At 44.1% G+C, this 23,969-nt stretch overlaps 1 protein-coding gene across 8 annotated transcripts in view; it reads left to right on the forward strand.

Annotated features, from left to right (window-relative positions):
* LOC129814100 (E3 ubiquitin-protein ligase RNF220-like) overlaps positions 1 to 8,685 on the forward strand; it is a 166,444-nt gene extending 157,759 nt beyond the window's left edge. For 4 of the 8 annotated variants that reach the window (XM_055866891.1, XM_055866892.1, XM_055866894.1 and 1 more), the window contains 3 exons: positions 901 to 1,101; positions 1,353 to 1,427; positions 5,871 to 8,685. In XM_055866891.1, the coding sequence (XP_055722866.1) occupies positions 901 to 1,101; positions 1,353 to 1,427; positions 5,871 to 5,942 (348 nt within the window). In that variant the 3' untranslated portion in view covers positions 5,943 to 8,685. The remainder of the gene's footprint in view (positions 1 to 900; positions 1,102 to 1,352; positions 1,428 to 5,870) is intronic. The other 4 variants (XM_055866895.1, XM_055866896.1, XM_055866897.1 and 1 more) reach the window with 1 other exon arrangement.
* Positions 8,686 to 23,969: the final 15,284 nt, after the last annotated feature.

Genomic DNA, 23,969 nt, shown 5'->3' on the forward strand with positions numbered 1-23,969 from the left:
AGTGAAGATGCCAGATGCCTTGGCAACCCCTGGCCCCGGCCCACGACTCTGTGAAAAGCAAGCAATTACTGACGCCTGCCCCTCCTAAAGGTTGTCTCAGCCCCGGGGTGACAGACAGGAGAGGAGAATGGATGCATATTGATAACTCCTGCCCTCCGGTGACCATCGTAAAGCTCATTTGTCATTACTGTCGTCTCCTCCCGTCACAAATCTCACTCAGCCAGGCTGAGGAGTGAAGAAGCTCTTCACACCTGTTTGTTGACTGGGTTTTGTTCTCATTCTTTAGAAGGGTGAGGAAATAATCTATGCAATGACCTGAACTTCTAACCCACCAACAAAGTTGGTCAGGAGTTATATTTGACTGCTTACACCTCATCACTCATTTTGAAACACAAAATGGCATGGGCTTGTTAGGCAGTAGAGTTGAGGATCTTTCTCTACAAGCTCGTCAAGGAGTTTGTTTGTAGTCTGTGTTATCTGAACACTTGTTAAAGCATCATACAGGCAGACCACCTCAGCAGGGTCCTTGTCAGTGAATCTCTACCACCTCCTACTGTTGCTTTATGGAACTGGACACTAGATGGATGCATTGGATTTCACATCATCTTCACATTCAGTTCCCTGTTCTGTTTCAGTACATTTCATAGAAAGAGCATATTCTGGCCTGTAAAATGATCTATAGCTTATTTTGACCAGAGCCTGCCACAAGTCTCAAACACATCACAAGATCTGCAACAGAAACTCTTATAGGCCTCTCTCTCCAGTGCCGCCTGATGTTGTGTGTGTGAGTGCATGTGTCGGTGTCCGTCCAGTCCAGTCCGTCCGTACCCGTTTCTTTCTATGCTTTGTAGTCCGCCACATTCTAGTGCTCAGCAGTGCCCCCTCTGTACTTCCCTACAGAGGAAGAGATTCCAAACAGACAGGGCTGAAGACAAGAATCTGGGCCAATGGGGGCGGGCCCTCGCGGTAACAGCGCCAAATGAGAGGCGGGTTGCTGAGAGCTCAAAGCCCCTCCCCCCGCTGAGCATTTACTGTTTGTATAGAGGCTACGTTATGGGCTGCAGCGGCGGCGGGATTAAACGGCTGCTCCCGCTCCGGAGGGTAAGGCTCTCTGTGCTCATCCACCCTCCTTCCCTCTGCCCGTCTGCTCTCTGGGCTGGCCGCCTCCCTCCTCCCTGCCTGTGCTTCTAGCTGTGCTGCCTGGTGCTTTGGTTTGGTGCCGTCGTTCGTCAAGACTTGTCCAGTGTTGTGCCGTGTGTGCCTGCAACCGTGCGTTTGTGTCCATTTGTGTCAGTCCACACAGTTCCCCTTTAAACTGTTATGCTAATGTTTTGTCTCCCCCCTTGTGGCAGGACTCGTACACGATGCCCCTCACCTCCATCCAGTGCTGGCATGTCCACTGTGAGGAATGCTGGCTCAGGACTCTGGTGAGAACCCAACACCAATCCACCCAGCCTCCACAACACATCACAACACTGCTGTTGCATGGCAACACTACTTCATCACATTACAGCCACTGATTATAGAACAGTTTCATAGTGAGTGATCTTCCCACTTCTCTCCCTCACTCACTCACTCACTCACTCACTCACTCACTCACTCACTCACTCACTCACAACCCTGAAGCAAAGAGGTCTACTCTAACCTCTGAATTATACCCTCTTAGGTGTAAACACACAAACTTAACACACACCCACACTCTTGAGCTATGTTTGTTTTGTTATTCCTTTTTTGTAATTTGGTCGTTGGTCAGTGATTAACCAGTGGAAGCTTTGGATAATGAAGTAAATTATTTAGATAATTTTGTCGCATCTGACCACAAGGGTGTAAATACCTCTTCTCCTCTCTTTACAAACACACTAGTGAGTCCCACCTAACTCATTAACCCCTTATTGTACAGTACAGTAGGCCCAACCAGGCAGCAAAACCTCCAGGATCTCTGCTGTATGTTTTGGAGAAGATTTGTTGTCACTAAGGCACTCCCTCATCCTCTTCTCCTATTTTTTGCTACTACACACGGCAGCAATTCATAAGAAAATGTTTCCCAGCTACAGGTCAGCCCCCCTCATCCTCCTCCAATACCCAATATATTAAATATGCTGCTGTGTGGTGGGAGGGGGAAGGGGAAGTCTGAGGGGTGGATAACAAATGTGTGCCTACTTCAGCAGCTTGTTCCTAATGTGGGCATTCAAATGTTGCCCGAAGACAGCAATACAAGCGTTGTGCTTCAGGGCTCCCCTCATTTTGATCAAAGTGAATGTGTGTAACCATCAGACCTTTTTCTGAGTTTAATAGAGCACAGCAGCTGGCCACACCGTACACCAGGCTCATTAAGATCAGATAACTCTTTTATTTTATATGAAGAAAAGAAAGAAAGGACCTGCTGGAACCTGGTTGCCAGGGTGCAGGGTAGAGGGGGGGGGGGGGGGGGGGGGTTCTTAGTGTATAAGAATATAAGAAGGCGGCTGGTACGGTAGCTAGTGTGTCTGGTTTTATTCCCTTTCAAAATGAACCTGTAGGCTGTTAAGACAACGAGAGCTTACCAGTTTGGGCTTGGTCCAAGACTCCCTAACAGTTTTTGTGTTACTGCATGCTGCTGTTATGGAGACCACCTCTACTCAAGGCTACCCGCCATCTCCTTAGCCTGGTCACCTCTAGACATGAGCAAACCTGTTGGGAGCCACAAATCCTCTTTGCACCGTGGTGTGAGAGCTGCTCGGGCCCCCAGCTGCCCTCCGACTCCTGGTTCTGGCAGCACAGAGACTGTTTGCTAACAGCTGTGTGCTGCCTTGTCTGGCGGAGATTTATTTACCTCTTTCTACAAGCCAGGGCCTAACCCTGTGCACTCAGGTTTACACACACACACGCAGGGCTAACCCATCCCACCACATCAGTGTGTCAGGGCTCAGTGTATGAACTCTGCCCCCTAGTCCAGTAACTCTCACTGTGTCCTCTGCATACTCTGACAAGAACCGTTAGCCAGATAGATCCCAGGTCAGTCAGCGAGTATCTCTCAGACTTTACATACACAGGTCCCTGTGTGCGGGAAGTTGACTCTCACTCTGAGCACACACACGGGTAGTAGACTATACCTCTTCACAGTTTGGCTCCAGTAACCTTCCCCATAACTCTCATTCCTCTTTCCTGTTAATGAGTCGGTGACAGGAGAGCAGTGAAAGCAGGTAGTCTACATGTCTTTCGTGTTTGCCCTGGTGTCAGCACTTGTAGGGGGAGGGGTTCAGCTAGATGACACTTGGCAGGCTCAATCAAACACTCAAAATATTTGAAAGAAAACCAATTTGAACACAGGTCGGATACATGCCAGGGTAAGGGTTCAGGGCCCAGATTCACAAAACCTTAAGACATTTCTTCTTAACTGCATTTTTTCCTTAACTATAGACTTATGGAGAAAGTAAAGCAAATGTGCTATTCCTCAAAAAGGTTCTTGAAAATGTTATTGCGCTATTTCTTATGTTTCTCCTTAAGCAAACAGTTCAATATAATTCTTGAAAATACATTTCTTGGATTTGTTCTTACTTCCAAGATAGCTAAACCATTGTCTTAAACTCTGGGCAGTGAGAGAATAAGCTCATGAAAGCAACTGAACATGTTTAATTCACTCACAAAGTTTCAGTATTGGTTATTTTAAACCCAAGAACATGTTTTAGAACGGCCATTTCAGTATGAAATGTGCTAACGGGATTGCCATTGCTAGCTAGATAGCTAGCTAAATTGGTTGCCTAGCAACAAACATCTTGTAAGAAGATATTTGAGAAGTTCATAAGAAAATCATATCTTAAGATATATTTAAGTAATTGCACTTAAGTTTCTTAATAAAAAAATAAGTTGTTGCGTAAGAAGTGTTTTGTGAATCTGGGCCCAGTTAGATTGCTCGGTTGGCAAACTGTATGGTTGTGTGGCAGCCCTCCCTCCTGCCGTGGCTGTCGCCGTCTCTCTCTCTCCACTCGGGGCAGCAGCACCTCATGTGGCACAGAGAGAGAGGAGACCACACAGCTCACCTTGCCCTGCTCTCAGCTCCTGCACCCACTGCCTTTTAATTACACCCTGTACACAGCTTTATAGGAGATGGCAGTGATTCAAAGTGGGAGAGAGCAGAGCAGGAACCTTGGAACAGGGTGATGAGCCGGCTTTGATGCTCCACTGTAGGCCGTCTGTCACTGACGGAGGCATGTGTAGGGATCTATACACTGGCTGAATGTGGTTTTATACCCGTTCTGTACTGATGTGGTTGTTTTGATCTAAACTCAGCAAAAAAAGAAACGTCCCTTTTTCAGGACCCTGTCTTTCAAAGATAATTCGTAAAAATCCAAATAACTTCACAGATCTTCATTGTAAAGGGTTTGAACACTGTTTCCCATGCTTGTTCAATGAACCATAACAACCGTTCCACAGGTGCATTAATTGTTTAAGACGCTAACAGCTTACAGACGGTAGGCAATTAAGGTCACAGTTATAAAAACTTAGGACACTAAAGAGGCCTTTCTACTGACTCTGAAAAACACCAAAAGAAAGATGCCCAGGATCCCTGCTCATCTGCATCAACGTGCCTTAGGCATGCTGCAAGGAGGCATGAGGACTGCAAATGTGGCCAAGGCAATAAATTGCAATGTCCGTACTGTGAGACGTCTAAGACAGCGCTACAGGGAGACAGGATGGACAGCTGATCGTCCTCGCAGTGGCAGATCATGTGTAACAACACCTGCACAGGATTGGTACATCCGAACATCACACCTGCGGGACAGGTACAGGATGGCAACAACAACTGCCCGAGTTATACCAGGAACGCACAATCCCTCCATCAGTGCTCAGACTGTCCGCAATAGGCTGAGAGAGGCTGGACTGAGGGCTTGTAGGCCTGTTGTAAGGCAGGTCCTCACCAGACATCACTGGCAACAATGTCACCTATGGAAACAAACCCACCATCGCTGGACCAGACAGGACTGGGAAAAAGTGCTCTTCACTGACGAGTCGCAGTTTTGTCTCACCAGGGGTGATGGTCGGACTCACGTTTATCATCGAAGGAATGAGCGTTACACCGAGGCCTGTACTCTGGAGTGGGATTGATTTGTAGGTGGAGGGTCACAGCATCATCAGACTGAGCTTGTTGTCATTGCACGCAATCTCAACGCTGTGCGTTACAGGGAAGACATCCTCCTCCCTCATGTGGTACCCTTCCTGCAGGCTCATCCAGACATGACCCTCCAGCATGACAATGCCTCCAGCCATACTGCTCGTTCTGTGAGTGATTGCCTGCAAGACAGGAATGTCAGTGTTCTGCCATGGCCAGCGAAGAGCCTGGATCTCAATCCCATTGCGGAATCTGGGACCTGTTGGATCAGAGGGCTAGGGCCATTCCCCCCCAGAAATGTCCAGGAACTTGCAGGGGCCTTGGTGGAAGAGTGGGGTAACATCTCACAGCAAGAACTGGCAAATCTGGTGCAGTCCATGAGGAGGAGATGCACTGCAGTACTTAATGCAGCTGGTGGCCACACCAGATACTAACTTTTGATTTTAACCCCCCCCCCCCCCCCCCCTTTGTTCAGGGACACATTATTCAATTTCTGTTAGTCACAAGTCTGTGGAACTTGTTCAGTTTGTCACAATTGTTGAATCTTATGTTCATACAAATATTTATACATGTTAAGTTTGCTGAAAATAAACGCAGTTGACAGTGAGGACGTTTATTGCTGAGTTTATTACAGGACCATCTCTGTACTGTCAGTCTGCATACTATTTCACCAGGGTGGTAAACGGACCTATGCATTCTCTATGCTTTGCTGAAACCCTCAACTGTTCATATTGTGGCCTCAACAATGACATGTTCCTCGCTCTCTCTCGCTGTCCCACAGGGAAACAAGAAACTGTGCCCACAATGCAACACCATCACTTCGCCAGGAGATCTAAGGCGCGTCTACATGTGAGGAAGACGGCGCCTGCCCTGACCGGCCTACACCTCTAACCCCTCCTCCCTCCATTTGTTCCTCTTTATATTTCCATTTGCTCTCTCAGTATTTGTTTTTGTTGACCTTGCGTGAGCCTGGGTTTGTGAAGCCCCCCTCAGAGCTTCAAAAGATTACTGATGTCTTGAATGACTCTTCAGACCAGGGGAGGACTGACTGATCAACCAACCAACCATTTGGACAGAACCTAACCAAGTAGTTCATTATGACTGAGTGTTCTCAGAATGACTAACCAACCACCCCTCACTGGCTCCCTCCACCCTCCCCTCTAGTGGTGGATGATCTATCCAGTCAGATGCCCTCTAGTGGTGGGTGGTCTAGTCCAGTCAGATACCCTGCCCTCTAGTGGTGGGTGGTCTAGTCCAGTCACATACCCTGCCCTCTAGTGGTGGGTGGTCCAGTCACATACCCTGCCCTCTAGTGGTGGGTGGTCTAGTCCAGTCACATACCCTCCACCCTGCCCTCTAGTGGTGGGTGGTCTAGTCCAGTCACATACCCTCCACCTTGCCCTCTAGTGGTGGGTGGTCTGGTCCAGTCACATACCCTCCACCTTGGCTGACACTTCTGGTTCTGTGTTTTTTGATACTGTAGCTCCCAGACGACCCAGCTCTAGACTGCTGTGTTACTCACTGAGCCCCCCTCCCTTCGCCTCACCATCATCCCTGCGGAGAGGTGTGTTCATGTGGGAGGAGGTGGTGGTGTAACTCCCTCTGTGTGGAAAACCCCTCTTGGTTCAAGCCATCGGGACAGCCAAGCTAGATATTAAGCTGACCACCGGTAGTCGCACCCTGCTTGAAGACTTGGTAAGGGGGAAAGGAAAACAATCAACTCTTTCAGCGTTCAACCAAACAGACAACCTCAGAACATCCAGGGGATCCTCTTCTTCTTTTCAACCTCCTTTTCCCTTCAGTTGTGGTGTTATAGTGAAGTCAACCAAATCCCAAGAATCAGTGCAAGCACATGTATAATAGTCTGTGTATGTTTACAGTGTTGTGTGTAAATGACATAGAGGTTACACTTGTATACATATGTACGCACACATACACACGCACACATACACACACAAAGTATATATTATTAAAGTCCAGTTTTTATTTTGAGTTTTGGTGAGGGGGGGGGAAGGAATGATGTTTAAAAAATGGACAAAAAGAAAGCCCTCTGTATTTTTAAAACAATGTTGTCGTCTTGAGGTTGAAGTTCTATTTCATTGTACAGGAATACATTTAAAGTAATAATAATAAACTACTCAATTAGAAATTCAGGGTTTAGATGGTGTACATTTTTCATTAAACTATACAGTAACATCTGTAGAAGATTTAAACCTAAAACAAGAAGATAATGTTTATTTTGATTTAGTTTTTTGAATGGAATGTAAAGATTCAAATGGCTCTAACCCTAGACTAGGAAAGATGATGGCTTTGAATTGTTACACAACTGCAACGCTGTTTTCAAAATCCCAACCTGGAACGCAGTTGTTAACCTCCACCTCCTCAGTTCCTGATCATATCACTTTACTAATCACTTTGGTTTTCTGTTTTGTTCTCTGCTCTGATAAAGCCTCATAAAACGCTTCTCCTCCAGAAATGTTTGAGTGTTCCTTCCATTGTGCTACCCAGCAAAGGCTCCAACCTGGCAACTCGTAAAGGCAGGTCCTTCCCATCTGTAAGGGAAAGAGGAGTGGGCCGCCATGTTGGGTTGGCCAACTGATTGCCCAAGACCAGTGACTGAACACTACCCCACAGCAAGGTGGTGTGCTTTGTATTTGTAAAACTATGTATCCTGTGATGTCTGTATTGATGTATGCTGACAAAAAATAAAGAAATGAAAGGTTTATGACTGAATTCAAACCCCAACGGAAACCCTGCAGATATATTAACACATGTACAGAAAGCTTCCATTTTTTTGTGAAGGGGAATAATAGATGAAGACTTTAGTCACAAATGCAAAGATTTTTATATTTATTTCAGTCCAGACCTGGTTTATCTTCATGGACTACTGTTTTCAGAACTTTCTCCAGTTTAGTGCTTATTGCATTGGTTTAGGTTTAAGATTATTTCACCATCTCCCTCCATTGTTGATTTAGATGCTATTTTATGGTGACTATTTGATAATGATTGCTACAATGTAGACATACAGCAGGTTTGTTTTCATAAAAGCAGTACACATCTTTAGTACAGTATCGTTTCTATAAAGGGTATGTTTTGGAGCAGCCTGTTAGAAGGTATGATCACAGGCTCATAGAACCTCTAAAGGATCTGTAGAATTGTTCCACGTTGTTACAAAGGTTTTCCCAATACCTCTGTTCATACAGTACATGTATAGGTTTTTGTTCTAGTTTCACTTTGCGGTCACATGTACAGGTAGCAATGCATAGGAAAATGAACACTTAAAGCTGTGCTAAGGTATGTGTGGGTCACCTTTGAACCCGTGATAGGATGTTTAAGCTTACTACACCTGTGTGTCAAGACAAGAGCTGTGACTTCTGTGAATCTGCATCACAACACTGTTGAGAATTAAGGGTTAAGCTCTTCTCTCACTGTGGTTCCTTCAACTGGAGATTTATTTCAACCTGCCCCAAAGATGACAAATTGCACAAGATGATTGTGTCAAATAATTTGTGTCTTTGTATATTCTTGAAAATGGTACATGTCTTTCCCGTTTGTAAACTACATTTGACATTAATTAAATGATTGTAAATCTGAAAGTTGTCCTCGCGTGCTGCGTTTATTCCCAGAGCCCATCACTCATTGTTCTCATTGCTCCTTACTCTCTTTAGGTCCAGAATTTAAACCTAGTTAAAGGTCCAAATGCAGCCGTTTTTATCTCAATATCAAATCACTTCTGGATAACAACTATGATTGTTTTCAAGTAAAACGGATCAAAAAGAAAAAAAATAGCAGAGAGCAATTTCTCAAAGAATTTTGCTGGGAGTGGTCTGAGTGGGGAGGGGAAAACTGAAAACCAGCTGTTATTGGTAGAGCGGTTGTTGGTCTATTATATATCGGGTGGGTCTAATCCTGAATGCTGATTGGTTAAAACCCGCATTCCAGCCGGTGTTTATTCCACAATATACCACCGGCTAAAATGCATATTTCCTCTGTTCCATCTGACTGCGCAATCCACTGTCTCATCAGCCCAGCCAGGCAATATAAAAACATGATCTCCACTATAAAAGCATCTAGACATTATCTCACATTTCTTTTAGACTAACATTACATGTTCAACAGTGGATAAACCTTACTGTCTGTCTCTCTGACATTTGCAACATTGTTTCAATATTCAAATTCGATCTCCAGCTGTCGCATACTAAATGAACGTGTCGGGGGTCAGGATGAGACAGACAGGCAGGCAGCTTTTCTTAGCCAGTCGAAATCATGAATCAACATAATTTTTATGGATATCTACAAAGAAAATGAAATGAAGTGCAGCCAGTTTGCAGTCTTTCATGCTTCAGTTTGAAGTGATTGTGTTAGCTGTGTTGTTGGCTAGGTCCTCTGAACAACAGTGTCCTGACAAGAGAGCACATTTTCTATGCCAGGTGAAATTGCGCCTCATTAGCTCATTGGTATGGATGTATCCAAAGAAATGTCACTAGAAAACAGCTTAAACAAATACAAATGCAGCTACTTTGTTGTTATTCTGGCTTCACTGTTTGACGTGACTGTAAGTTAGCCGTAGTTGGCTAGCTAGCAAGCAAGGGATAAGAACGTTGCCAGCCAGTATGGCAATGGAACATTTAGAAGGAGCGACTGTCCATATATACAGAACAAAAGGATTGAACGGGTTCCGTCTCTGGCAACCAAAAAATCTTTGTCTAGGGCCTAACAACACCTGTGCCAATATATCCTCCAAACACCGGCTTCTCGGGCATTCTTTGGCCCTTCTTTGTACACTGTGTTAACAAACCTCCAAAGGAGCTTCAATGCCATACAACACTCCTTCCGTGGCCTCCAACTGCTTTTAAATGCTTGTTAAACTAAATGCATGCTCTTCAACCGATTGCTTCCCTCACCCGCCCGCCCGACTAGCATCACTACTCTGGACGGTTCTGACTTAGAATATGTGGACAACTACAAATACCTAGGTGTCTGGTTAGACTGTAAACTCTCCTTCCAGACTCACATTAAGAATCTAGAATCGGCTTCCTATTTCGCAACAAAGCCTCCTTCACTCATGCTGCCAAACATACCCTCGTAAAACAAACTATCCTACCGATCCTTTACTTTGGCGATGCCATTTACAAAATAGCCTCCAACACTCTACTCAGCAAACTGGATGTAGTCTATCACAGTGCCATCCGTTTTGTCACCAAAGCCCCATATACTAACCACCACTGCGACCTGTATGCTCTTGTTGGCTGGCCCTCGCTACATATTCGTTGCCAAACCCACTGGATCCAGGTCATTTATAAGTCTTTGCTAGGAAAAGCCCCGCCTTATTCATAGCAGCACCCACTCGTAGCACACGCTCCAGCAGGTATATCTCACTGGTCACCCCCAAAGCCAACATCTCCTTTGGCCGCTTTTCCTTACAGTTCTCTGCTGCCAATGACTGGAACGAATTGCAAAAATCACTGAAGCTGGAGACATATCTCCCTCTCTAACTTTAAGCATCAGCTGTCAGAGTAGCTTATCGATCACTGTACCTGTACACAGCCAATCTGTAAATAGCACACCCAACTACCTCATCCCCATATTGTTATTCATCTTCTTGCTCTTTTGCACCCCAGTATCTCTACTTGCACATCATCATCTGCACATCTATCACTCCAGTGTTTAATTGCTAAATTGTAATTATTTCGCCACTATGGCCTATTTATTGCCTTACCTCCCTAATCTTCTACATTTGCGCACACTGTACATAGATTTTTCTATTGTGTTATTGACTGTACATTTGTTTATGTGTAACTCTGTGTTGTTGTTTTTGTCGCGCTGCTTTGCTTTATCTTGGCCAGGTCGCAGTTGTAAATGAAAACTTGTTCTCAACTGGCCTACCTGGTTAAATAAAGGTGAAAAATAATTTTAAAAATACAAAAAAAATCACTTAATTAACTAATTTACTGCCTGGTGATGTTACCAGGCAGGCCAAAACTTCATCCCACTAAACAGGCAGAAATGCCAGGTTGTCTTTTCAATCAGCTCTAACACTGAAAGGGCGTTATGCTCATTTTCACAATTTCTCAGTATCATTCCAACCTCAGGAAAATCACGTTCTTAAAGCAGGGGAATGTTTCATATGACATGGTGAGTGATCAGAATTTCTATGTTTTCCCAACAGCCAAGCCAATAGATAGCCATTTATCTAGAAGTAAACTAGTCAAAATAGATGTCGCTGGAACAAGCAGCCTCCAATACCATTTAGAGGCTAAAAGTGTCCAATAACTAAAGTGTTTCTAACTTCCCAACACCCCCAATGATGGATGCTCTCCAGATGGTGCAGCAGGCAGGCAAGCTGAGGCAGGGGAAAGTGTATGTGCTTGTTAACGTTGCTAGAACAATCCAGCCAAGGAACGCTGCCCATTCAGCAGAAACCTGTTACAGTAATTTGGTTGAAAACTACAAGATGATCCCTGAAAGTAATTTTTTCCCTTCGCCGCCTCTTAGATCCATGGCCAAACCTTGAATTCAACCAATATTACCTTTCCCATGCCGAGGTAAAGAAAGGCACACCCAGCAGAAAACAAAACAATCCCCAGAATTGGTGTTATCAGATGCTAATAAAGGAGAGCTAAATGAGTGGGAACGCCAGCAGAGGTTCTGATAAACCTCTTGTGTAACTGAACTTCTCCCTGTACTCCTGCTGAAGGTTCTGGAAACTCTCTAGGGTGAAGCCCCTAGTCTGGATATCAACACTCAATCTCACCCCAACAATTCAGGAGAGGACGAGATGAGATCAATCAGATTAGGATTGACCAGTGGATATACATGTGCTTGATCCCCTGAGTGTGAAGTGTGTGGAGGTTAAAGTGGAGAAGGAGTGACCACTAGCCTGGAGGAGAAGAGAAGACTGAGGGGTTTGACGGCAGGGGGCCAGATTAAATCAAATCAAATGTTATTTAAATGTGCCTTTAAGGCTTTATGGTTAAATGAAAGTTACAGAGCCTGTATCGTTTACCCCCCTGCCCAGCCTGTCAAGAGGTTGTAGGCCAGACACCCAACCAATCCATAACTGGTGCATTAGGAGGGCTGTGACTGAGGGTCGGGTTACGGCTAGGCTTGGAGCCTGAGTGGCTCTGGACCCAGGAAGTGGGGGCCCCAAGTCGAAGCAGATCTATAGAAATTGCTTTTGGAGGTCAAAGCTTGTCCTGATGGGGGAGTATAGAGTGTGGGGGCCATTATTGCTAGTTTACAAACATCTCCACAGACCGATCAATAGGACAGGCCTTCCCTGCTGTGTTCGGTAATTCCTCTATTGCATTGCCCGTCTGTACCAATGGTAATTTACACCTTCATGTGGGAATTTTACTTGGACCCCCTACCCTACCTCCCCCTACTAGCATCCTCATCTTCCTTCTCTGGCACTCAGCATATTGCTGCTGGTACAACTCATTCAATTAAGAGCCTGCTCTCCACCATGGCCTTTTTACAACATCGATCCAACCCAAGGTGGTTAATCGGAAAAGGATTTCGTCAGTCAAGGGATCCCTGTTTGGAGAAAGGGGAAGGGAGAGTGTTTGACATAGGCCATATGGTGTTGTGTCCTTTTCTTTTTCTCGCCATGGTGGTGCCAGAGATAACGTTTTAGATGACCCATCGTGGATTGGAGGTGCCCTTAGAAAGGGGAATTTGAACCAGTTTAGCCAATCTCTCCTATTTACCACCTATCGTTATCCTAAGATTGCTGTGGAATTGAATGAATTTACTCTATCTTTTACACAGGTGTCCAGGTGTTTGTCATCTCAATAATCTTCACCTTTTTCGGATATACAAAATCTAAAAATAAAGAAAGAATTAAAGAGGAAATCCTAGCTAGCGTGGTTGTAAAGATCTTCAGGGTCCTCTCCTCTCTGCCTAGCTAATCCCATAATTACAGTTTCTCCAAATTGCTTTCATATCCATGAATGTTTAAGAGATTGGAGAATGACATTATGTGGATTTAGAGTGGGATGTTTTTCAGTAACAAGGCGACTGACTAGGTGAGGTGAAACTGCTTCTGTGTGTATTCATGTACAGGATTACTGTAATCTGCGGTGTGCAATGAGACATTAAGGCAAAGCCACCAGAGAAACTGAAAACCGACATGTGGGAGTGCTCCAAAGTTACCTCCCTAATCTCTCTCTCACAAAGTTGTGGCTGATTTACATTAGCTGCCTCCTAATGTTTTACAGCTATTGTGGTGATTTTAAAAGTGTGCAATTTGGCTGCCCACACACACCCACATCCCACACAGTGTTGATGTCTATTATGAAGTTCTCACACTAGGCTATTATATCCAACACATTTTTGGCATGATATTTTTCCATTGAATTGTATGTAATGTTTGTACTGTATGCAACCAATATCTACTTAAATGTCCGTTATTCAGCCAACTTGGCATTTACTCTCACTGTCCACATGGGAGCACTAGAAGCAAGACAACGTTTTTTCAAGGAGGCAGTCCATGCCTGTACATTTGGTCAGGTTGTCAATGGTGGAAGTACTGTAGGTGGAAAAAAAGCTAAACAAATTACTCTTTGAAATCAGAGTGATGATCAGTTAAATAGTAGCTGTTTTTATAATAAACTAATGCAGTAGAGACGGAGATGTGAAATCATTGCACGGAGTAGGTGGGTTCTTCTTCTACTCAACTATCACAGGCATATGATGCTATTGGTATTTTCACACTTACTTTAGTAAAACACAATTGAAAAGGAAGTATACTTTTCAGCCTATGGTAAATGCAATAAAGAAATTATGCATTACAAGACTTTCCCTAACTTTCCCTACAGAGTTCAAGTTAACTATGCCATGGTGGTGTTATCTTATAGAAACCTGCTGCCTGGCTTGCCACCCCCCACATAGACAGGATCATGAAACCTGCCACCTCTGTCACCCCCAGCCGCCTCCTAGCACCCCCACTGCCACCCAGCAGAGACAGGCTTCATACAACGAAGGCCTTTGATTGGGCCCTGCAATGAAGGCAGAGATGCTCCCACAATTATAAGAGACATTTCATCTTCTCCCCTCTGTCCCCAGCTTCAACACACCGGCTTTCATCTCCAGTTAGCCCCAGGGGAACACTGACTGTTTTGTGTGTGGTGGTGGGGAGAGAGGGGACGGGGTAGGGGAGAGCGGTGGAGGGGTATGGGAGGGGGTGGTCAAGGTTGCTGAGGGACTGCTTCGTACAGGTAGAGGTAGGAGGGAGAGGAAGTGGGAGGGGGGTTCTTTCCACAGTATCCAGCTATTTTCCTATCTTGAAAGGGGGAGATGACAAATGGAGATCGGTGGGGTTGGGAGGGTGAGGGAGGGAGGGAGGGAGAGAGGGTTGGGGGGGAGGACCCCCCACTTCTGACTGACGCTGTACCTGGCTAACTGTGCATGACATTCAGATGCCAGAGCTCTGCAACAGAGAGAGAGAGAGATACTAACACTGGGAAGTCAAGTTCCTACAGTAGTGGCGTTCTAACATTATGACAGCAGTATACTTCAGTTTAACGGCAATGTTTATGTTTCGCAATCAGTCCTCGAAGGTTACAGCAGACAGGATCATAAATGCATATGAAGTAATAGTAATTCCAAGGTAAATATGTTACTTAGTCTAATGTAAACAGTCAAAGCAATTAGCTAAGCCAGTTACCTCTAAGCCAGTGGTCACCAACCGGTCGATCTCCAAGCCATTTCTATTCGATCACCAAACATTTCTCTAAAAAACACAACGATAAAGCCATGCATTCCTATTTTTATTTGCTTGTGCTGTTGGCGGTAGTTGCACTTCATTCAGCAGCCCTAGTGCATGTGTCTGGAAGTAGAAATCTGCCTACCCGGCAGGCCCAGAGAGCAAATCAAGTGTAAAAAAGAAGGCTTGAACGCACAGCAAAGAAGATAATGTGAGATTTCAACACTTTTAAAACCATGACTAGAGAGAGACTCAACGAATACACCAAAGAGATGCTGGTTTTATGAGTAAGTTCATGTTTAAGTTGTTATTCAGCCATGTCAACACTTTGTTCAACAGTTTGATAAGCCATACAATGTGTGTTCTCCCTACTTCCACTCACGCTACACCCAGGACTGCAGCTGCAATGAATGAGTGTAGCAAAGTGTTTCCATAAGCTTATGTTGTTATTATTAGCGGCTTGTGTCTTTTTTAATATCGAGGAATATTTCACTTTATCTGCTCATATGAATAACAACATGAATTGGTGAATGAGGCAGAAATAATGCAGTGCGACCGTCAGCTGGAAGACTGTGTCCCCATTTCTCAGCGATGAGAGGGAGGGAGGAGGGACGGTGAGTCGGGTGAGAGGCAGCCTTACCGCTGCTCCCTCCCTCCCCTCAGACGCAGGCCATCAGTCCAGTAAAAAGCGGTGCCTCACAAGTAATACAACAAATGATCTATTTCCAATGTGATCAAACCTAAAATATAATTTCAAAATGGTCTGAGAAGAACAACATTGGCTGGGCAATTCAAGCATAGCCAATATGCAGTGATAATGTATTGGGCCTATAGCCTACTGCACAAACCTCATTGCTACAGAACTGTTTTTAATTGGTTAATGTTGCGTGGGCATACATTTTTTAAGTCAGGTTTAAAAAAAAAGTTGAGCGGTAGATGACTGTAGAGAAGCACCACTACACATTCTGTAAGGGCAGACATGTTGACTGTAGGCTAATTCTCAGCTAGACTTGTTGTTTCTGAATGGAAGGTACATTTACAACACCGGTATGTCGCTACTCTTTCCTTAAGTCGCTGCATAACGTCTCAATGGGATATTACCCTGTAATTGGATGGTAATACCTCTAATTGACAGTACTAATCCGTGTGATAAGTCTGCCACTGGGACATGAGTTGGTTTTAAGGGAAGTGTCTTGTAAGTGGGCTATTGTTGTTGAGGTTTTTACAAGGCACAGTAAACTTTGCACTTATACCACAACACACAGGAACACAATGCATGGTTAAGAAGGACTTAGGTTTTAAAAGTATGATAAGTCCACTACAATGTGTTGACAGAGTTCTACACTGTTGTTTGTTTGGCTAGAGAACACAGTGGTTTGCGCCGGCTCAATGCTAATGTTAGCATGCACATGGATTAAGTGAACAAGCACCAATTTCAGTGCAGTGTTGTCTGAGAGCCACATTAACAAGTTAAGAGTCTGTCTAGGGACAATTGCGAAGTTGATGATGTAGTGCACTGTGTATAGATGTGTTAACAAAAAGTATAGGCTTAGCCATAGCCAGCTCTGAACTGCTGCGAAAGGTCTTGAGATGCTGAAGAAAGGTTAAAACACCAGTGCCAAGTAATTGCCCTATCTATCTCAAAATTGTACTTTTCTACATTTCTATTTCTACTTAGAGTAACTTGGTTTATAACACTAACTACCTCAAGTAGTGATGTCTCTGCCATACCCGAGTCCCAGGCTCAGCTGGTGCTGTCTGTCAGTAGCCGGAAAGGGGCCCTCTCTCAGGGTTATGAGGGACCCCAGCTATGGGTAAAACAGTATGCTACGGAAACAGGCTGTTCAGGGCTATTCACACACACCGTCACCAGATTCGTGAAAAAATTGTTTTTGCCACTTTTCATGATTACCTAAACCACAAAAAATGATCCATGATGACGTCTCAAACTCATTCCACGGAGGGCCGAGCGTCTGTGGGTTTTCACTCCTCCCTTGTACTGGATTGATGAATTAAGATGACTAATTAGTAAAGAACTCCCCTCACCTGGTTGTCTAGGTCTTATCCTGGTTGTCTAGGTCTTATCCTGGTTGTCTAGGTCTTAACTGAAAGGAAAAACCAAAAACCCACAGACACTAGACCCTCCAAGGAATTTGTTGGACACCCCTGACTTTTTACAATGGGCCTGTTTGAACTCAGATGGTTGACCCTTCACCTCTAGTTCAGTAGAATGATTGACAGCCCATGTATAGAAGCACCACTACTGAATCCACTTGACAGGCCAGATTGATTAAAGAGGAAGGGGAGTCCTCACTGAGTTGTCCTCTGTTATCTCCTATCTCCAGGATGACAACACACTAATCCTTCCAGTCAATATGAAACCAGTGGGACACAAGGGGGACACTGTTGACTCTTCCTAGTGCTTTATCCCCATAGGGGGCTACTGTTATCTGATGCATAGTCATAGACTGACACATTTGGCACCCTGGTGCTTATGCCTCTATCTCTGATACATGTTATTTTCTATTGACGTTATGCAAAATATAAAAGACTGTACCTGGTTATTTAGTGGCTTACTGTTTAACATCTTAGGAAACAATGTAAGTGATGTTAAGGTTAATGGGGAGTTGTGAGGGAAAGAATGCCTGAAATCCCTCCTCATGACATGCCTATAAAAGCCACTGGAGGGCAATAGAAACAAATTAAGGTTATACAATTCCTGGCTGCTGCATTGCATGTTTGCATGATGCTTAAAATACCTTTACTAAAATGCAAATGTTGGTTTTGAGTTAAAATATGAATCGATGTTGTTTTATGATAATTCAATGAGTTCAGTGGGTTTGGTTGTCAGCTGGCATGCTGTACATGCCTCTGGGTTTTGCACTTCGGGACAGAGGCTATGGCTTTTTATCAGAGCATGAAACTGTACATTAGATATATAATCACAGCTGAAAGACAGCAAGTCCAAAGTCTGGCCATATGAGTAATCTTGGCTTCCTCATCCTTCCTTGTGTCTGTCTGTCTGTCTGTCTGCCTGCCTGTCTGTCTCCCTACCTGCCTGTCTCCCTGCCGGTCTCCCTACCTGCCTGTCTCCCTGCCTGCCTGCCTGCCTGCCTGTCTCCCTGCCTGCCTGCTTGTCTCCCTGCCTGCCTGCCTGCCTGCCTGTCTCCCTACCTGCCTGTTTGCCTGCCTGCCTGCCTGCCTGCCTGCCTGCCTGCCTGCCTGCCTGCCTGCCATCATGTATCCACTGTTGTGGGATACATGAGGGGGAGGGGTACCTCTATATTGTCTCTACTTCTGTCTCTCACATTGAAAAGGACAGAAACGATTGCCTGAGGCACACTTGGATGGGACTGTCCTCACCTGTGCAAACAGAAGCAGGCAGTATGAAGAGACCGGTTTTAAGTACACCATGGATTCGATCCCTCATCAGTCACACGTGATCATGTCTGACTAGGCCTGACACCACCAGGAAACCAGGATCCCCCCAAATAATGTATTTTCCTGTTTCAGAGGCTTAAAAACTCAAATACCTGCTTTGATGAATGCACTTCTGAAGTCCCCTTTCGGGAGATCTACTGTAGCACTGTAGAGGCAGATGAGGATGACGATACGCATAGAGGTTGTTGTGAAGAGAAGTCCTCCACTTAACAATGCGAGAGAGGGATATAGGATATTTGTGTGTTGCCAAATGCAATATGTATGTTGAAGTTGTACTGTACTCTATACACTTTACTTTATACTCTATACAAGGAAATGCCAAAAGGTACTGTAGGCTTTTAAACAAACATGAATAACTTCATGCAAATAGTATGCTAAGACTAATGTTACCATCTTGAGAGTGACATCTTTGTCATCATATTTTTGCTTTTCATTTTTGCTTTGCAAATATTGCTTTTGAAATGGTTCTGCTTTCATGTTCCCTCTTCTCCAGTATGTGAATGTGGATCTGAAGTGTCCTATGACAGTTGAGATCAAACTCATTAGACAGGAGCAGGAACTTTCTCCTACTATGTGTGAATTTATTTTTTAATTTCAGTACATCTAATTTTCAGTTACTGTCAATGTGACTTACCTGTGATGAATGCTTACATCTTTTGTGACTTTCTTGTTTCACATGCTCTTGAAAATGCTGCGTGAGAATGCTTTCAATAGTGTAAAAGCCTCCAATTTTAAGTCATAAAGGGTTTTGTTGCACAAAGTAAGTCTAATTTTTGTGTCTCTGTCTTCTTCCCTTCCCCCAGCTCTTTCTTTTTGTGGTGAAAAAAGGGATTTGATGAAGCTGGACAATGAGTGTGCGATTTAGAGATTTCCTGTTTGAGAGTGTCATATGATTTGTCCTAAGGCAGTGCTGTTTCAGAAGCCTTTGTGTCCCGGTCGGAACAGTGGAAACCAGACGTTCCAATGGTTATTTATGTCACCTATTGAATACAGGGATGCAAAGGCATTGTGGTGTGATTTATACAGGTACTGCTGGCTCCTATGACCTCTGCATGACGTGTGAAGAGTCTATTTTATATGGCTATCTCTTCTACACACGATCTCTCTGAGGAAAATTGCACATTGAAGCAGACAATAGCTTTTATCCGGTTTGATAATGGAGGGGTTTCAAACGGCTGTTTCTTTTTCTACTGTGATTTTAGACACATTGAGGTTAAGTTACATCAGACAGTTAGCTGAGACTAAAGTTAATTCTCTATTAAATCCCTTCCATTCAAAATGAGACATTTTATTTGTTTGTGAAAAGTTGAATTACAGCAACCAGGGTATTTCAAAATGGACTTAAACATAAACCACTGACATTTCACATGGCCAGTCTGCATGGAGGAACAGTACATTTTAGATGGATTGCCTTTTCGGGGGCTTGAGCATTATGTTATGGAACTCAGGCATTCTGTTAACTTCCTCCATGTCAACACAGAGACTCTTGCTTGAGGAGTTCAGACATGGCAGCAGGTAAAAGGAGGTGACAGATAGTAAGGAATCAACACCAGGAAATGTCAGAGATGGATTCTGGGCTTCTATCTTGTCCAAGCATGTCCATAAACTATTAAGAATAATTTTACACCTGAGGAAGAACTGTGTGTTGGCATGGTTGTTGCTGATCCAGTGTGTGTGTGTGTGTGTGTGTGTGTGTGTGTGTGTGTGTGTGTGTGTGTGTGTGTGTGTGTGTGTGTGTGTGTGTGTGTGTGTGTGTGTGTGTGTGTGAGTGTGTGTGTGTGTGTGTGTGTGTGTGTGTGTGTGTGTGTGTGTGTGTGTGTGTGTGTGTGTGTGTGTGTGTGCGCGCGCGCGCACGGGTGCATGTGCCAGTGCATATGCCAGTCATTTTCGGCACAATGCTGCCATTTTTATATCAATATAAAATTATTTCTGGGTAACAATTAAGTACCTTTCTAACCACGTTTCCATCCACAGTTTTTATGCAAGTAAAGGCATACCAAATAAATGTGTTCATGACAGCTGTGATGGAAACAGGAAGTTTCTGTAAAATGTTATAAATGCCAACAGATATTTTGTTCATTCGACATGGTGGGATCTTTTTGTGTCGGTAAAATTAACTATGCGAGAAATGGCAGTGGAAACGACTTTAGAGCAAATATTTATATAATAACCATCATATCGAAGTAAACTTGAAGTCACACGATATGTGGCGGCAAAGAAATCACACAGTTAAGATGGCGCTGAAGAACATGGCTGACGTTTTTACGTTTTATCTTTTCACTTATTGTGAACATAATGTTGCTGCTACCGTCTCTTATGACCGAAAAGAACTTCTGAACATCAGAAAAGTGATTACTCACCCCGGACTGGAAGAAACTTTTTCTTTTAACGAGTCTGACGAGAAGGATATCCTGCTTTCACTGGAACAGGCCCAGATCCACACCTTTTGCATGAAGAAAAGATGCCGGAAAAGAGGACGCAATTCGGCGATCCTTCTGAGAATCCAGAGGCGAATGAGCAAACTCCCAATGCCTTCCATTCTCTTTGCTAACCTGCAATTGTTGGAAAATAAAAGTGATGACCTACTACTAAAGACTATCCTACCAACGGGGCATTAAAAACTGTAACATCTTATGTTTCAGCGAGACGTGGCTGAATGAAGAAACGGACAATATAGTGCTGGCAGGATTTTCCATGCACCACCAGAACAGAGACGCTGCCTCTGGTAAGACGAGGGGTGGGGGTGTGTGACTTTTTGCCAATAACTAATAATAAAATAAGTCTCGAAGGTATTGCTCGACTGAGGTACACTATCGACCACACTATCTACCAAGAGATTTCTCATCTGTATTATTCGTAGCCATCTATTTACCACCACAAGCGAAGACGGCACTAATACCGCTCTCAACCAACTCTATAAGTCCATAAGCAAAGAATAAAATGCTCACCCAGAAGCGGCACTCCTAGTGGCCGGGGACTTTAATGCAGGGAAACTTAAATCCGTTTTACCAAATATTTACCAGCATGTCACATGTGCAACCAGGGAAACAAAATCCTTGACCACCTTTACTCCACACACAGAGATGCATACAAACTCCCCCGCCCTCCATTTGGCAAATCTGACCAGAATTCTATCCTCCTGATTCCTGCTTACAAGCAAAAACTAAAGCAGGAAGTACTAGTGACTCGCTCAATATGGAAGTGGTCAGAACACGAATGCTACACTACAGGACTGTTTTTGCTTGCACAGACTGGAATATGTTCTGGGATTCATCCAATGGCATTGAGGAATACACCACCTCAGTCATCGGCTTCATCAATAAGTGCATTGATGACATTGTCCCCAAGGTGACTGTACGTACATATCCCAAACAGAAGCCATGGATTACAGGCAACATCCGCATCGAGCTAAAGGCTAGAGCTGCCGCTTTCAAGGAGTAGGAGACTAATCCGGACGCTTATAAGAACTCCTGTTATGCCGTCAGACGAACCATCTAACAAGCAAAGCATCAATACAGGATTAAGATTGAATCCTACTACACCAGCTCTGATGCTCGTCAGATGTGGCAGAGCTTGAAAACTATTACGGACTACAAAGGGAAACTTAGACACGAGCTGCCCAGTGACGCGAGCCTACCAGATGAGCTAAATGCTTTTAATGCTTGCTTCAAGGCAAGCAACACTGAAGCATGCACGAGAGCACCAGCTGTTCTGGATGACTGTGTGAAAACGCTCTCGGTAGCCGATGTGAACAAAACCTTCAAACCCGTCAACATTCACATCGCTGCTGGGCCAGACGGATTACCAGGACGTGACATTTTCAACCTCTCCCTGACCGAATCTGAAATACCTACATGTTTCAAGCAGACCACCATAGTCCCTGTGCCCAAGGAAGCGAAGGTAACCTGCCTAAATGATTACCGCCCCATGGCACTCACGTCGGTAGCCATAAAGTTCTTTGAAAAGCCGGTCACATCAACAGCATCCTCCCGGACACCCTAGACCCACTCCAATTCGCATACCGCCCCAACAGATCCACAGATGACGCAATCTCAATCGAACTCCACACTGTCCTTACTCACCTGGACAAAAGCAATACCTACAGTTGAAGTCGGAAGATTACATACACTTAGGTTGGAGTCATTAAAACTCATTTTTCAACCACTCCACAAGTGTCTTGTTACAAACTACAGTTTTGGCAACTCGGTTAGGACATCTACTTTGTGCATGACACAAGTCATTTTTCCAACAATTGTTTACAGACAGTTTATTTCACTTATAATTCACTGTATCACAATTCCAGTGGGTCAGAAGTTTACATACACTAAGTTGACTGTGCCTTTAAACAGCTTGGAAAATTCAAGAAAATTATGTCATGGCTTTAGAAGCTTCTGATAGGCTAATTGACATAATTTGAGTCAGTTGGAGGTGTACCTGTGGATCTATTTCAAGGCCTACCTTCAAACTCAGTGTCTCTTCGCTTGACATCATGGGAAAATCAAAAGAAATCAGCCAAGACCAAGTCTGGTTCATCCTTGGGAGCAATTACCAAATACCTGAAGGTACCACATTCATCTGTACAAACAATAATATGCAAGTTTAAAGACCATGGGACCACGCAGCCATCATACAGCTCAGGAAGGAGACGTGATCTGTCTCCTAGAGATGAATGTACTTTGTTGCGAAAAGTGAAAATCAATCCCAGAACAACAGCAAAGGACCTTGTGAAGATGCTGGAGGAAACAGGTACAAAAGTATCTATATCTACAGTAAAATGAGTCCTATATCAACACAACCTGAATGGCCGCTCAGCAAGGAAGAAGCCACATCTCCAAAACCGCTATAATGTAGCCAGACTACGGTTTGCAACTGCACATGAGGACAAAGATCATACTTTTTGGAGAAATGTCCTCTGGTCTGATGAAACAAAAATAGAACTGTTTGGCCATAATTACCATCGTTATGCTTGGAGGAAAAGAGGGGAGGCTTGCAAGAAAAACACCATCCCAACCGTGAAGCACGGGAGTGGCAACATCATGTTGTGGGGTTGCTTTGCTGCAGGAGGGACTGGTGCACTTCACAAAATAGATGGTATCATGAGGAGGAAAATGATGTGGATATATTGAAGCAACATCTCAAGACATCAATCAGGAAGTTAAAGCTTGGTCGATGAGTCTTCCAAATGAACAATTACCCCAAGCATACTTCCAAAGTTGTGGCAAACTGGCTTAAGGACAACAAAGTCAAGGTATTGGAGTGGCCATCACAAAGCCCTGACCTCAATCCTATAGAAAATCTGTGGGCATACCTGAAAAAGCATGTGCGAGCAAGGAGGCCTACAAACCTGGCTCAGTTACACCAGCTCTGTCCGGATGAATGGGGCAAAATTCACCCAACTTATTGTGGGAAGCTTGTGGAAGGCTACCCGAAACGTTTGACCCAAATGAAACCATTTAAAGGCAATGCTACCAAATACTAATTGAGTGTATGTAAACTTCTGACACACTGGGAATGTGATGAAAGAAATAAAAGCTGAAATAAATCATTCTCTCTACTATTATTCTGACATTTCACATTCTTAAAATAAAGTGGTGATCCTAACTGACCTAAGACAGGAAATTTTTACTAGGATTAAATGTCAGTAATTGTGAAAATAGAGTTTAAAACCTTTCAGTGATACCCGGGATCCTCCTCATCAAAAAAGCTGACTAGCATAGCCTAGCCTAACGGGAC

This window comes from Salvelinus fontinalis, chromosome 17, assembly GCF_029448725.1.
Source record: "Salvelinus fontinalis isolate EN_2023a chromosome 17, ASM2944872v1, whole genome shotgun sequence".
Classification (NCBI taxonomy): domain Eukaryota; kingdom Metazoa; phylum Chordata; class Actinopteri; order Salmoniformes; family Salmonidae; genus Salvelinus; species Salvelinus fontinalis.